The sequence below is a fragment of the Symphodus melops genome (genome assembly GCF_947650265.1).
Source record: "Symphodus melops genome assembly, chromosome: 17".
Lineage (NCBI taxonomy): Eukaryota > Metazoa > Chordata > Actinopteri > Labriformes > Labridae > Symphodus > Symphodus melops.
Window position 1 is genome coordinate 20608894 of NC_136707.1, and position 15223 is coordinate 20624116.

The 15223-nt window shown below is 41.8% G+C and overlaps 1 protein-coding gene across 2 annotated transcripts in view; it reads right to left on the reverse strand.

The window, feature by feature from the left end:
- prkcab (protein kinase C, alpha, b) overlaps positions 1 to 15223 on the reverse strand; it is an 88764-nt gene that overhangs the window by 10566 nt on the left and 62975 nt on the right. The window contains exons 4-11 of one of the 2 annotated variants that reach the window (XM_079365699.1): positions 15029 to 15140; positions 12933 to 13061; positions 6177 to 6333; positions 5874 to 6008; positions 5312 to 5405; positions 3450 to 3479; positions 736 to 876; positions 457 to 630 (exon numbers count right to left, since the gene is read on the reverse strand). In XM_079365699.1, coding sequence (XP_079221825.1) covers positions 457 to 630; positions 736 to 876; positions 3450 to 3479; positions 5312 to 5405; positions 5874 to 6008; positions 6177 to 6333; positions 12933 to 13061; positions 15029 to 15140 — 972 coding nt within the window. The remainder of the gene's footprint in view (positions 1 to 456; positions 631 to 735; positions 877 to 3449; positions 3480 to 5311; positions 5406 to 5873; positions 6009 to 6176; positions 6334 to 12932; positions 13062 to 15028; positions 15141 to 15223) is intronic. The other variant, XM_079365700.1, reaches the window with a different exon arrangement.

The window sequence follows — 15223 nt, forward strand, 5'->3', positions numbered from 1 at the left end:
AAGGATGTGGTCGTACCCTTTAAAGAAAAGGATTCTTTGGCTTATCCTTGGATATAAATCTCACAGGACAAATGTGACTTCTTGGAAATATCGTCAAGGTGAAATAGACAGGAATGAAACAAATGCGATTTCTGTGACTGATAGAGAGACCTAAGGGCGGACTTGGCTCAGTGGCAGGGTTAGTCGTCCTGTGAAAGGTCATAGGTTCAATCCCCAGCTCCTACGGCCACATGTCGGATGTGTCCTTGCTCCCACTGCTGACTATTTTCACCTCCACTTTCCTTTCTCTTACCTGTTCTTCTCTATGAACTCTGTTTTTATCCAGTATTTACACGGTTATCTATTTGCATCATGCTGTTTTGGGAGAAGCTTGTTGTTGTGATATCTCACTACTCGGCACCCCAGGAGGTATAATGATTTCAAATAACCCTGAGTTTGTTTTTGGTTTTTACTCACCACAGTCTGGAAGCAGGAGTGGAGCTGTGTGAGGAACGGCGGTTTGTCTCTCTGGGCCAAAACTCTCTTCTCCACCATCGTACATTCAACATCGTCATCCTGGATCACCACGTCCTTCTTCAGGATCTTGATGGCGTACAGCTCCTCAGTTGACTTCTTCTCTGCCAGCATGACCTGCAGGTGACGGAGAAACCACAGGTCAACATGAGAGAAGGATAAATCTGAACACAAACGGCAACATTCAGACCTTCTTTGTTTGTCGACATTATTTGCTCTCACCTTTCCAAAGCTGCCTTTCCCCAGCAGGGCCAGGAAGTGGAAGTCGCTCAGTCGGACTCGGTCCATGTTACTTGACGGCAGGCTGAAACGCCGGTGGTCCGACTGTGTGATCACTTTCTTACCGTGGCCCAGCTTGGCTTTCTGTGAAAATCAAAGTGAAGCTTTCATATCAAGATGAAAACTTGCAGTGTTTTGTTTGTCTAACATTAGATATAGAAAAGTAAGTCTTAAACATCATTATACAGTTGTACAACAAAATTAAAGCTTCACTTTAAAGTGCACACAGTCATCCACAAAACAACACTCATTCATGTATCATGTGCACACTTTGATAGTTAAGGAATCATATCAAAGAAAAGACAAACCTAGCAAAGCTTTTTGCACATTTCGTTTCTAAGAGAAGTCAAAAAAACAAAGTGAAAGTAGAAGAGTTCTCCCTGCAGATCACAGAGTGGACAAAAGCAGGAAGACCTTGTTAGTGCAAAAAATCTCCAAAATGTGTACGTCAATAGAAACTGATGAGAAATGGAAAACACAAGTGATATAAAAAGTAGACATTTTAGAATCAAATAGAAATATTTACGTATTCTTTAAGTCTAATGGTTCTGTTTGAAATCTCAAAGCTGAGCCAGGGACAGGGGTTGCAAATTAGCCACAGCGAGGAACCTGTAGTCATGGCAACAACTTTAGATGTGCATGTGCGTGTTAATTTAACAAAGTAACAATACAGATAAAATAAATCTCTGCAAAAGAGTTAAGTGCAAAAGGGTTTTTATAAAATGCTCTATGAAGGGATGATCATTTTCATCCCCCTCTAACATATTTTCATCATACTTTGCATGCCACTCTTTAACTTATCATTTGCAGGTGTAACAGTTGACAAACACTCAACTATTAAAAGATAATAGCTGCTCAGTCCTGAGTCAGAATCAAAACAAGCTTCTGGTGTCTTTGCTCTACTTCCATTTTTGGAGATTTTTTTTTGCCACTAACAAGTCTGGTTTCCTCTCAGAGATTCAGCAGGAAATCTCTAGCGGTGCATTTTGGGAGACAGAGAGGTGGGCAGGAGGCAGGTGGCTGCCAGCATTGTGAGGTCCCCTGTTGTCATAATGACCACTCTGCCAGGAGTGTGAATAAACAGAGCCATAAAGACCCTGCAAGCTCCCTCCCATCATGGCTGCAACGGTTGTCTGTTTGTGTCTGAAAGAGCGGAGAAAGCAGTCGACCGGCAGGGCAGGGAGGCTGCTGTCACTCCGACCATCCCTCTGACTCAGCGTGAAAATAAACTCCACAATTAGTGTTGTGTGTTTGACTCAAGCTCAGTGTCTCCACGTGTACACCTGGTTAACCAAGAGAGCAATAAAGTAAAGAAGGATTGAAGGAGCGTCATTTGATGTCATGGGGAGTCACTGCAGGTTTGGCCAGGTTGGGAACCAATGTCCTAGAAAACTGTAGTCACCTTCTTTAACTTATTGAAGTTTTTATTACAGACAACAACTTTCTCCTGCTTCTGATTTTGCTTCATCATTTTGCTAATAAGATCACATGACTGTCCAAGGGAAGGGGAGAAATGCTGCTACTGCAGAATAATTAAAAGATGACATCAGAAACTAAAGCAACTACATTAGAATTACAAAATCACCATCTCATCCTCTGAGGGAGTGAATACTGGAAACCCTGACCCAGCACAAAAGACCCAAGCACACATGTTAAAACACAAAATGTCAAAGGGATCCCAAGGCTTCCAAAAGACCAATGCACAGAACTGCTCTGCTTCATGTCTCACAATGTTAAATGAGTCATGACAAGTGAAAGTAATGTTCATGTGAAGAGCTTAAGCTCACATATCAACATGACATCAGTGTAATTATATTTTAGAAACCAAATTGTGTATTATCGATGATTGTTTTATCAGAAGTCTGACCTTGCAAAGACATTGAGTAGTCATTTTTTCAGATTTTCATGTTTCCCATGTTCCTTCATAATCAGACATAAATGATGTTCCTGCTGTAACACAATCACAAGCTGGATTTTACACTTCAGAGTCAAATTTTAGACCAGTCAGTCTTTTCACCGATACAACACTGCCACCCTGTGGACGGATTATCATGCACAACAAGATCCTGCCTGTGTGTGCATCTCATCATACAGTTACAGTGCAAACTGTGAGTGTGTGTTAGTCATGCTTCATGTCCTACCAGCCTTCTATAGTCCAGCTGTCTAAAGGCCAAGAAGAGAGAGAGGCAGACTGTGAGCTGCACTGCCAGCCAATCAGGAGTAGGTGTGAGGCTCTTTTGGCCAATGACAGTGCAAAAAAAGTAGTGAGGAAAAACATTTACTAACAACAATGCTGTCTGGTGTTTGTGTGCAACATAGGGAGTACATGCAGAAAGCTAAAGCTGCATTTTAAAGTGGAGATTGTATTTCAAATTTCAGCTTTTAAAGAGGAGATTACATGTTGTTTGTGACATGTCCCTTAAATGTTTTGTTTGAGACAAAAATAGTGAAAGTGTGCAAGGAATGGGGAAAAATGTCAATTTTGTGTGACAGTAAGCATGTAACTGTGTGCTGTTCAGAGCCTTTTGTTAGTAAATCAGATTGATTTGTGGGAGCCCAGCAGAGATCCACAAACAATCCTTACACAGTGGGAAAAGTGGGAGTGATGCAAGCTAACAGCGTGAAAAAAAAAGAGACGGAGCAGGCGGGACGGCTACCTTTAGATAGTGGATATTTAACTGGCAGGCCTAGAAGAAAGAAGAAACTCACTTAATATGGAGGTTAAAGCTCAGCTCAGCGTTCATGTGTCTCTTCGTTGGGGGAAATAAAACCGCACATGTGTTTCAATCATCTGTTTATAAACTGCAAAGTGGTCAAAGCAACGGCTGGGAAAAAAATGAATCAATCCTTTTTTTCTGTCACATCTGGTTGCATCTCAGCATCTCGCCCAGTTTCCACGGCAACTGCACACTTGTGTAAAGACTTCAGCCTTGGAGAAAAGTCAAGGTCAGTGATGTACAGTGTGGAGAAAGAAGAGAAAATTAAAACCAAGGTTCAGAGAGTGGAGGATGGCTTTAAGGAGATGACATTTACACTCTGTATTTAAAACCTGCAGCGAGGGACTTTAATACAAAAACTCGCCTCGCTCTCTGTAACCTCATCTCTCGCCACTGAATCATACGTCTTTACAGTGTTTTATATAGTAGCCACCTTCTACCTGTAACTTAATAATATGTCATGGAAAAGGTTATGAGTTTTATTTAAGGACATTTTGAACATTAACCTTGTTGCAATACACAGACAGGCCACTAGAGAGCACCCTCACATGCATGATGAGCGCGTCCTGCACGGTTCTATTTCTCAGGTGTGTTTTGTTGTTTGAAGAAACCCCATCAGCATAAACGTGATTTTACTTTCGAGACAGCAGAGGCGCTTCTGGTGTCCAACAAACCACCTGTGCTCATGGAAGTGAACTTCATAAAAAAGTCAAACCAAAAGCGATTGGTGTAAATGATCCAGGTCCAGGCACACAGGATGGTCTGAGAAGTATAAAAGCCCTTCATTCACTGGGCTACAAACATTTCAATACACCAACACTCGGCTTCATTCTTCTTCAGGATGTAATTACACATTCCCACTGGGGTCACCCCAGTATTTTGTGGGGGAATGAATGCTAAATAAAGCTTTGAGTTTGAACCTTTCCATCTGTGTGGCGTCTCTATGTTTTGGTTTTTCACGTTTTAAGCTGTGATTTATTTTAGTGAAGGAGGCTAAAACATTTTTGTCCCTGATTAGTACCAACTACTTCTTCACCCTTTAGTAGCTCTACATGATTTTACATTCTGCTAGTGTGAAGTCATTATAATCTTGACAAGCTGTGCTTTAAAAAGTAGCTTCCTGAACGCCACTGGGGTATAGAAGGTTGAAAGTCAATTGGACAAAACTTTGGAGAGGACTCATGTGGTCCCAGACGCATCATAGAGATTTGATAGTAGGATGACCTATCAGAAGGCAAGACAAACAATCTGTAAGAGTGTGTGTAACACCTTGTCTTGTGTTGTTTAGTCCTGGGAGATGCACCATCAAAGGTCACACTGTTGCTGTAAGTGATGCAGAAATGTGCTTTATATCAGACTCATGAAACAAACATCATTTCTGAGGTTCCTTCAGACTGCCTGAATGATTTCTCCTTTTGTATACTTTTATAATGGTGTCCAGGAGGATCTATCCTCCATCTATCTTTATAAGGTCTGTCAGGTTGACTTGAAGACACATCCTATAAGCTACTATGTAGTGGAAAAAAAAGAAGTCACAATAGGTTATTTTAGCACTCATCTTAAGTCCTAGTCTTTTCTGCTGAGCACCCTTCACAGCTGTTTCCACAGTCGGGATAAGTGACATGAATTCTTATCAGGATGTTCCTTCAAAATCAAAAACATTCACTTTCAATGCCTGGAGAAGGACGAGGTTACCATAGTGACAGGACAAAGGAACACTTTTTTTTGTCAAAGCGAGTGTGCACAGACGGTGACAAAGAAAACCAGTTTTCTTTAAAAATGACTATCCTCTCTGCCCTCACCTCAAACTTCTGCCGCAGCTCCAGGTTGACATCGTCCACCTCGGGGATGGGGACGTTGTAATACTCGCCCTCCTCCTGGTTCAGCAGCTTGTACCTGAGAGAGAAGAACGATGGAGAATTTGATAGTGAATTCTAGTCCTGCTTCACTGTTAGTAGAGTGTCTCCTTTTTCTCTTTAGAAATGGTAAGTGTTTAGCTGAGTAAGATAGATAGATAGATAGATACTTTATTGATCCCGAGGGAAATTCAAGAGTAAGACCCTTATACAGAAGACACATGGGCGTTGTAGTCTTTTATGTTCTGCATGTGCACATCCTTAGAGAAGATGTGCATCATGGTCACTTCACTGACACATTATGTCGTTAACACAGACTGCCTTGTTTGTACCATCCACAGGCTGTTCTTCCTGCACACACTAAAACCTGCTAACAGGTCGATGCAGTTCGGACTACAAATGTGCCACAAACAGAACCGAAGAACTTCCCATGCTGTCAATCCAGACCTGCGTGTACAGATTCTACATTTCTCTGTAGAGATGAAACTTTTGGGAAATGAAGACTCACCATCCGCAGTGAGGAGCTTTGAGCAGCTCAGAAACTCCAAACGACATGGAGCCCATGAAGTCGTTCCGGGTGGTTCTGTCCCAATCCCACACCTCGATGGACAGACGGCGGTCCTTATCTGATGCTTTAAGTTTACTGGATGGAAGTTCACACAGGGGAAGAGGTTATGCAAAGAGAAGGTTTGCAAACATCTCTTCTTTAATTTCCCCTTGTTACCTTCCTTAAGTATCATTTTGTAAAGAGCAGTATTCACCTGAAATATAACTTTAAAATACTTTAAAATGATGATTCTCTTTGACTCACAAGGTGAAGGACTCGTTCCAGCAGGGGTTGAGAGAGGAGCGGATGGTTCTGGTTTTCTGTTTGGTCTCGTTCTTTGGATCCGGAGTGAGCTTGAGTTTAACATACGGGTCTGATAAACCGTTTGGATCCATAGGAATCAGGTTCCTGGCTTCACCCACTAAAAGAGGAAGAGACACAACAGACAAAGCATCCATATTAGTGTGTTTAAGTCCCTGGCCAGGTGCACAGACACCTTGACTCCACGCTGACTTTCAGAGTCAAAGGGACAGTGCAGTACATCAAAGATCTGAACTTCAGTCTCATACTTTATGCTGAGTATTGGAATAGGATGTTTCACACTGCAAGTTGAAGATCCTGAGATGAAACAATAAACGTGTGGAAAGAAAGGAAACAATATAAGATGTAAACAAAGATGAATGGATGATGGGATGTGAGGTGTGAGAAAGGACAAAAGGTAAAGAGCAGGGAGGGCGATCGGAAGGGAGTGTGAGAAAAGAAAAGAAAAGAAAGTAGGTAGGGTTTAAGGAAAGCAAGAAGGAAGCAAGGCAATTAGGAGGAGAAGAAGCAAGAATGAAAAAAGGGTGGGTGGAAGGAATAAAGGGTAAAGGGACAGAAGGAGAGAAGGATGGATGATGGAAAAAAGGGAAGACATGGACACGTACGAGGAATAGGGACTAAAATCAAGAAGAAGGACATAACAGCAGAAAGGATGCAAGGAAGAAAGTATTGAATGGTCGATAGATAGATCGATAGATACTTTATTGATCCCGAGGGAAATTCAAGATCCTAAGGGAAATTCAAGATAGGAGGGAGGGAATAAGGGGGAAAGAAACTAAGACTGGATACAAGAAAGACAATGGATGTAAACACAGAAAGAGAAAAAGAAAGGAAAGAAAAAGTCAAGAATATAGAAGGAACAGATAAATAAAGGATAGACAGATGAGATGTAAGAAAGAACAAAAGAAAGAAAGAAAGAAAGAAAGTCAAAGTCGTCACTAATAAAAGAAGGAAAGAAAAAGGACAGGAGAAAGAAAACATACAGAAGGATGTAAAAAGACAGGTGGAGAGAAATAAAGAATAAAAGTTTTCTGCCACAAAAACAAGGAGACGCCAAAAGAATTGAAAAAAAGAATGAAAAAGAAAACAGAAAACAGAAAGGTGAAAGAAAAAGAGATTCATGCAGGAAGAAAGAAAGAAAGAAAGAAAAAAAGAAAGAAAGAAAGAAAGAAAAAAAGAAAGAAAGAAAGAAAGAAAGAAAGAAAGAAAGAAAGAACAAGAGAAGGAAGTTAGAAGAATCAGAAGAAAGAGAGTGAAATGAATGAAGAATTAAAACAGGTAGAAAGAAAGAAACAGTCAATGGCTGGACAGCACATTAAAGAGGAAGAAATCAAAAGAAAGAGAGAAAGAAAAGAAAACAATAAAGAGCCACCTGAGGCAACAAAGCTCACAGAGACGGACAAGCAGGACGAGCTCACACTGATTCTTTAAAAGTGTGATCAGCAGCCCCGCCCTCCCCACTCTGCATATCTGAATGTAATCAGTCGACATGCAGAACCAGAAAAAGCCTGTGATCCGTACATTTCAGGGAGTCCGTGTGAACTTTCACACAAAGACATGCGTGCTGAGATCCTTCATTAAAACAGTGGTAATGTATGTGCGCTCAAAAGCATCAATACACACAGATATGAAACGTCATCTAGTGTCTCAGTGAGAATGAAGCAGACATGTTTGACTCCTCAGCACTGGATCTTAAGGAAGTCATATTTAGTACTGAGGCAACGTCATCCTCTTTTTTTCCGTATTTCAAATCAAAGATGTTTTTTGTTTGAAGTTTTTTAACAAAAACTTTTGTTTGAGTGCATCAACTCTGTTTTTTTTTTCCATACTTCTTTTCTAATATAACCAGCAAAATGATTAAAAGTCATCATATCCTGAGGTTTAACACTAAAGGACAATCAGGTTGATTAAATAATATTTAAGTGTGACCCACACTTGTCTTATGCACTTCCATGTTTGTGCAGCAGAGGTCAGCGGAAGCGAGGATTCGAGGCTTTTAATTCCATTCATCAGCGTTACTTAAACCTCATAGTTTAGATTACCCACACCCTGTCACACACACACACTCACTCACACACACACACACACACACACACACACACACACACACACACACACACCACACAAAGTTGAACACGTACACAAAAAGGCACACTATGGCAAAAGATGAGCAAAGAATCCCTGCATCCCACAATGTAATCTAAATCCTCCCCTCTGCTGACTGTGGCTGCAGCATCACTCGCTTCCATGACAACGCTGCCGCCAAACAACTTCAACAATCCTGTAAACACAGTAGGAAAACACACACAAGCACACACACTCGCAGCCACACAAATATATCTGCAAGACAAAACTGATGGAGACGTAGGTATTATACTTGCACCTCCCTGTACAGGTTCATTTAATGGAGCACATGTGCAGTATCTCTCTCTACACACACACACACACCATCTGAACACACACAATGAAACATCATCATCTGAGGTGATCAAGGACTGTCTCTGCTGTCTGTTGTTGCTTGGATACAAGAGCCGCTTCCTTTTGTATCCTCCCCTCCCCTATAGCTCCTCATAAAAGTGGTAACCAACAAAATGAGACAAAGTCTGTGTGTTTTCGTCTTTATCACTTATTTTCAGGTACAAAATAGAGTATATGAAACAAGATGTATCTGAGATTTGTAGTTTTTTTTTTGTTAGAGATCATTACCTCTTGTATCTGAACTAGAAGTAGGTGTGATCAAAATATATGTGACAACTGAAATACAAAAATAACATAACATGCCCTTTGGTTCCCAGGGTGGGTGCGTGCCTGACTGTGGTCGGCTAGCAATGTAATCTCCCAAAAAGAAAGCTTTGAAATTCAAATGTGCTGTTGCATAACAATGCCATGTGCAACCAATGAACAGCTGATAATCTGGGGGGAAAGCTGCACGGCCAAAAGGGAGCTGGATGGATCCCTGCAGTGCACCGCCAGTGCCAGGGATCTGAATCAGACGCAATGCACACACACAGACAGGCACACACACACACACACACACACACACACACACACACACACAGACAGGCACACACACACACACACACACACACACAGACAGGCACACACACACAGACACAGGGGAGGGCGCAGAGCAAAATGCAAAAATGACCTTAAGATTTCTATTTGTGGTATGGGCCGTTTAGAAGAATGAAGTCAACAAAAGAGGACGCTTCAGAAAGGAGTCCTGGATGAGACCTGAGTGGTTCTCTTCCAGAAATCCCACCCACACTCCTCCAAAACAAATTTGTCTCAGTGATTAAAGATTTATGTGAATTATTGAATGGCCTGACGGATAATGAGATCTGTTATCACGACAGCCAAAAGAACATTTTAAATACAGTAACAATACGCCTACCTAAAATCAAAAACTGCACTAAAAAGCAGTGTCATCGCTGAATTGCAAACCTTAAAGAAATGAGGACTTGTTTTTCCTGGTTTAGTTTAGTTGATTTCAGACTTTTTCTGGATTTAGGTGCTTCCAAAAGATTCTTGCTTCCGATGTTACTTTGTATTTGCTTTGCTTGTGACAAGATGCTTGCTTAAATCCTTTAAAGAAAGAGAGAGGGAAGGACCAACTGTGATGTCAAAGGGTTTTAAAAGGTCTAATCTTTATAAGAATTAACTATTTTAAATACGAAGTATCGAGAAATACAGATAAGTTTTAGCACTTTTTAAAGTGGTTTTAAAAGACAAACTGGATTTGATAAACCTGATCCAGGTACAGACTCTTATAAATGACCAAAACAGGAATACCAGTACTTCACACTATACACTTTGTCCACAGGGGGCGCCATAAATCCACTGAAAGATCCTTACAGTTTCTTCAAAGACCGACAGCAGTGCACCCAACCTAAGATCTTTGGAAAACAATGGAATTCCCTGGAGTCACAGTGCCCTCTGCTGGACAACAGCCTTACTGATTATTTCAAAAACAGTCAGAGCATTGTGTTTTCTAAAATGTCAAGCTCATGTCTAATGACATACAAACATTTGAGGACCTCAAGTTGGTCCCCCCAGAAAAGAGAGAAGCACAAGAACAGAAGGCAACATGATAACAAGACAGAGGATGACGAAGAAGAAGAAGGTAAAGGTCAAGTCGAGCATGGTTTCAGCTGGTTTAAAAAGAGAAGACGATAGATATAAAGTGTAGCCATGGTGGTTTTAGTAAGGGAGAAAAGAAAGAAAAAAAAACCCAGATTGGATTGGGGCTCAACGGGAAAAAGGAATGACAAGAGAGGGGGATGACATGCTGAGGTCTCAAAGGGCAGAGAAGATAACAAGAATTGTCAATATAAGAAGAAGTAGAGGGAGAGACAGAGGGGGAAAGAGGAGAGGAGGGGGGTTACAGAGAGAGAGCAGGAGAAGTGTCTCTTTTCTTCACTGGATGGATTTAATCAAGTTTACATCGGTGCGCTGAACCACACGAGCTCGCCACTTGTCTGCAGGAGCCCGAGAACAAGCTGAGGCTTCACTGCTCAGACAGCTGCTCGTATAAACGAAGGGGGGAAAAAAACAAAAAACCTTTTTTGGAGAGGGTCCCTCTTTTAAACTGCAGCCCTGACACTAAGCAGAGCAATCCTAGTCGACACTGGCAGCTTTCCTACAGTCTATGTACGCAATTACAGAGTATTATAAAGGAACATACTGTAAGGAAACACATCACAAAACTATGATTGAGGATGAATTCATCTTTCAGGTTTAGTCAAGCAGAAAGGTTAAATTATCCACAGATATGAGAATCTGATGCTTGTTTTTTTATTTTCTATTTCTTGTCATTTAATTTTTGGACTGTTTAATACACAAACATCCTTTTGAAAATGTCCCCATCATGACGGTCGTCTCTTCAATGGAAGGTCGAGGGGTTCGATCCTAAGCACATGTCTGACGTGTCCTCTGGGTAGACACTGAAGCCAAAGTTTCTTCCGCTGCTTCTTTGTCCACATGTGAATGGATAAGGTAATACTGACGGGACTCTTCACACAGCAGCCCTATACCTATATGTCTATTGTGACCCGTGTTGTAAAAGTGATTTGAGTCGCCAGAAAACTAGCAAAGCGCTACTCACGCATTGGTCCATTCACAGATTTACATGTCCTGTTTTCCACAAACTGACACATTGAAAGGTGGTAAAAACATTAGCAGATGAATCAAAAATACACATAATCACTTTTTTTTTTGCAGCATTGCAAATGACAGACAGAGCATCTGAATGTTGAAGGGAAAATAAACAGCAACACAGTTTGTAATTTCACTAAATATCAGACGCTACATATGCCAGCAGCAGGTGCAGCCGCTCACACTGCCGTACAGTGTGAAGCGATACTTTCATAAGTGACAGAACATTCTGCTGTTTGTACGACTACAAATCAAAGCACGAGCAGATGTGGGAGATCAAAAAGCATTACAGCCATCTCTCCGGCTTGAAAGTGAGCCGGTCACTTGTGTCCGTTCAGTCTGAAAAGACTGCGGTAACCATGTCAACGACACCAGCGCTGTCCTCACTGCTCTGCCTCGTTTCCTCATCGACGCTGAAGGCAGCCGTCAGATCAGAGACGGATTCAAATTCACAGCCAAGGACTTTAAATGAATGTGTAACTGAAAGTGTTTTTCTGCAGATAAAACCTCCATCAGCAGTGAAACAGACAAAAGAATTGGATTTTGTGTACAGCGGGGGAAATAAAACGACTGAAACACAATTAACTAAAAAGCACTGCAAGCAAAGCCGACAGAAGATGTAAGACTACTGGAAACACAACCTCATCGTTTTTTCAAATTTTTTTTCAACCTTGTAGACCAAAAACAACCCAACCAACCAAACAAACAAACAGACAGTTATGAAAGCGATGTATTTCCAGTAAATCACATCCTTCATTCTGAAGCTGGAGGTCACTCCTTTCTGATCCCCACCCAGAAACACTTTATTGGCCTCGGCGCTTATATTCCCAGACCACCTCTGTCTTGCTGTGTTTGCTGTGTGTGTGCGTGTGTAACCGTGTGTGTGTGTGTGTGTGTGACAGGGAGAGCATGGTAAAAGTAACACAGCAGCCATTCCTCTCCCTGCCACAAGCGTTTTTAACAGCAGCATGTTGCCCTCTCCGGGTGCTGCTTTTGACTGACAGGATAATTTGGAGGTGTCTAACACTCACAGACAGACAGACACACACACACACACACACACACACACACACACACGTACACACACTCACACACACACACTCGGGCACACACGTTGGTTAAGAAGGCAGTTAATTTTTAATGCTGACAAAGGCGCACACTATGACTCTGGAGGAACTTCCTGTTCGTGTAAGGCAAATTGATCATTTTCTAATACCATCATTTCAAAGTTAACTATCTGTAGCTCTACTTTTTGTTTCTTTTTATTTTCTCAAGAATTGGCAAAAAAGTGACCAACATTGTTTTGAAAGCGTTTTTAGGCCCTTATAGACAGTATAATTGAAGAAAGGTGGAAACACAGGAAGGAGAGAATATAGAAGACACCATCACTTCTAATTGACACATCGTAGCTGAACATGAAGTACGTTTCATGTCCAACGTTTCCGGCAGAGTTTGAGAAAAATCCCATCAGGGCGCCCGTGCATTCACGTCAGGCTGAGTAATAAAAAGAACTGCAAACACGCTGTAATTAGAAGTGACACCAACCTGTGACATGTAGTCTGTCCAAGTTGACCTCGATCTTGAGGAAGACGCGACCCCGGCGCTCCGTGTGGTCCGTCCCGCACAGGCTGGGCACGTTGACCACACACTGCTTGTGTACGTTCATATCGCAGGCTGGGGAGACACAAAGAGGAGCGTGTTACGTTTCTGCAAGCCTCACGTTCACGGTGAAATGTGCCTTTTCTATGTGCAGCTACGGGTGACTTGGCGTGCACATCACAGGGGGACAGCTCGGGGTTAGTTCTTTAAAAGTCTGTGAAACAAAGATCTGAAACGAGTGTTGGCTAAAGCAGCTAAAGAAGCTCTAGCAGCAGAAGAATATTGCTGGTGTAGGAGAGATATCATATCATCATTTGAAGTTCTGTGCCAAATGATTGAAAACAATAACAAAGACATTTTTTTATTATGTTGGTCGTTCGCAACTTGGAAGACTACAATTCCAAAATAGATCAATCCTGTATTTCACAATTAATATAAAACATGTCTCAGAGGGTGTGTGTGCTCTGCATGGCAGCAAACAAAGAATATATTGATCAGACTTAAAGCCATTTTAGCTTACACAAATGTATGAGCCCAAAATGTCCCTTTAAGCAGCCTCTTATGACCTGTCCTGTTCTCTTGGAAGAGTCACCTCGTGGATTTCATGAAAATAAACACTTCAACATGTCAGTACTGAAGTCAAAATAACACCTGTCTCATGTTCGGTCTTTGAATCTTTGAGTCTGACACATAAAAAGATGCAGATGTTGGGTGCCGACCAGAAGTTGCAAAACATTTGTAAAGAGTTTATTCTGGAATTGTTTTCCCCTTTAGACGCATAAAAACAAAACTGGTGTGCAGAGAAGCACTTAACATCAATAAGTGATAGCAACACTGTTTAGAATAATCACTGCGAGCAGATAAGAGCTCAATCCAGTGGGGTTGGACATTTCAGGAAATGTACAGAATGATAACAGAGAGGAGTGATGTTTGAGTGTAACTATAGAGTAAGATACACCTAGAAACATGCCATACTGTACCATACATACTGTGCTATACCAAACCACAATGTAGCATATACTGTACCAGATATGTTTTTCCTTCTTGCTTCCTCCTCTGTCCCTTCCTGCTCCTTAACTTTCTCCCTGACATCCTCCTCCTCTGTATGCATCCATCCATCCATCTATCCATCCATCCATCCATCCATCCATCCATCTATCTATCTATCTATCTATCTATCTATCTATCTATCTATCTATCTATCTATCTATCTATCTATCTATCTATCTATCTATCTATCTATCTATCTATCTATCTATCTATCTATCTATCTATCTATCTATCTATCTATCTATCTATCTATCTATCCATCTATCCATCTATCCATCCATCTATCCATCTATCCATCTCTCCTCCACTCCCCTCCCCTCCCCAAGCCTGAGCTTGTCAGGCTGACGTGATGGCAGGAGACGAGGAGCAGGGAAGCAGCTCATAATGATGGTGGGCTCCTTGCATCAATTTGTTCTGGTGTGCTCCCATTAGCATCTGCGATGAGGTCGCCACCAGAGACCAGCAAACGAATGGGAGAAAGAGGAGGACAGGGCGAGTGGGTGACGGATGGAGAAGAAGTATGACGTGAAGACGTAGAGGAAAAGAGTGAAGGATATGTAGGAGTATAGAGAGAAAAACTTGGAAGAAACAGATAGAAGAAGGATGAGGAGGAAGAATTAAAAGGAGGTAAATACAGTTCAGGATGGGGTAAAACATGCGGAGAAAGACAGGAAGTGTGGGCGGAAAGAATGGGAGCACAGGGAGGATTCACAGGGTGGGACGAGGGGTTTTTCTGCCTGGGCTGCAGATGTGGCTGAATGTAGTACAGTAACAGTCTATTCCCATCTGTTCTCATTAGAGCCGGCTCTACCAGCACAGCATATTCAACACAGGTGCACACACACACACACACACACACACACACACACACACACACACACACACACACACACACACACACACACACACACACACACACACACACACACACACACACACACACACACACACACACACACACACACACACAGAGACAGAGTGTGTGTACTCACTGTCACATTTCATCCCCTGGTGGATGAGGCCGTACAGCAGCGAGCCGCAGTGGTCACAGAAGGTGGGACTGCCGTATGAGTGGATCTTGAACTTGTGTTTGCTCCTGGGGTCCTGAACAACAGAAAAAGAAAGGCATTGTAAAACCACACATTAGTAGTTATCAGTTAACTGATGAAAGGTTTTTGTTTTTTCTA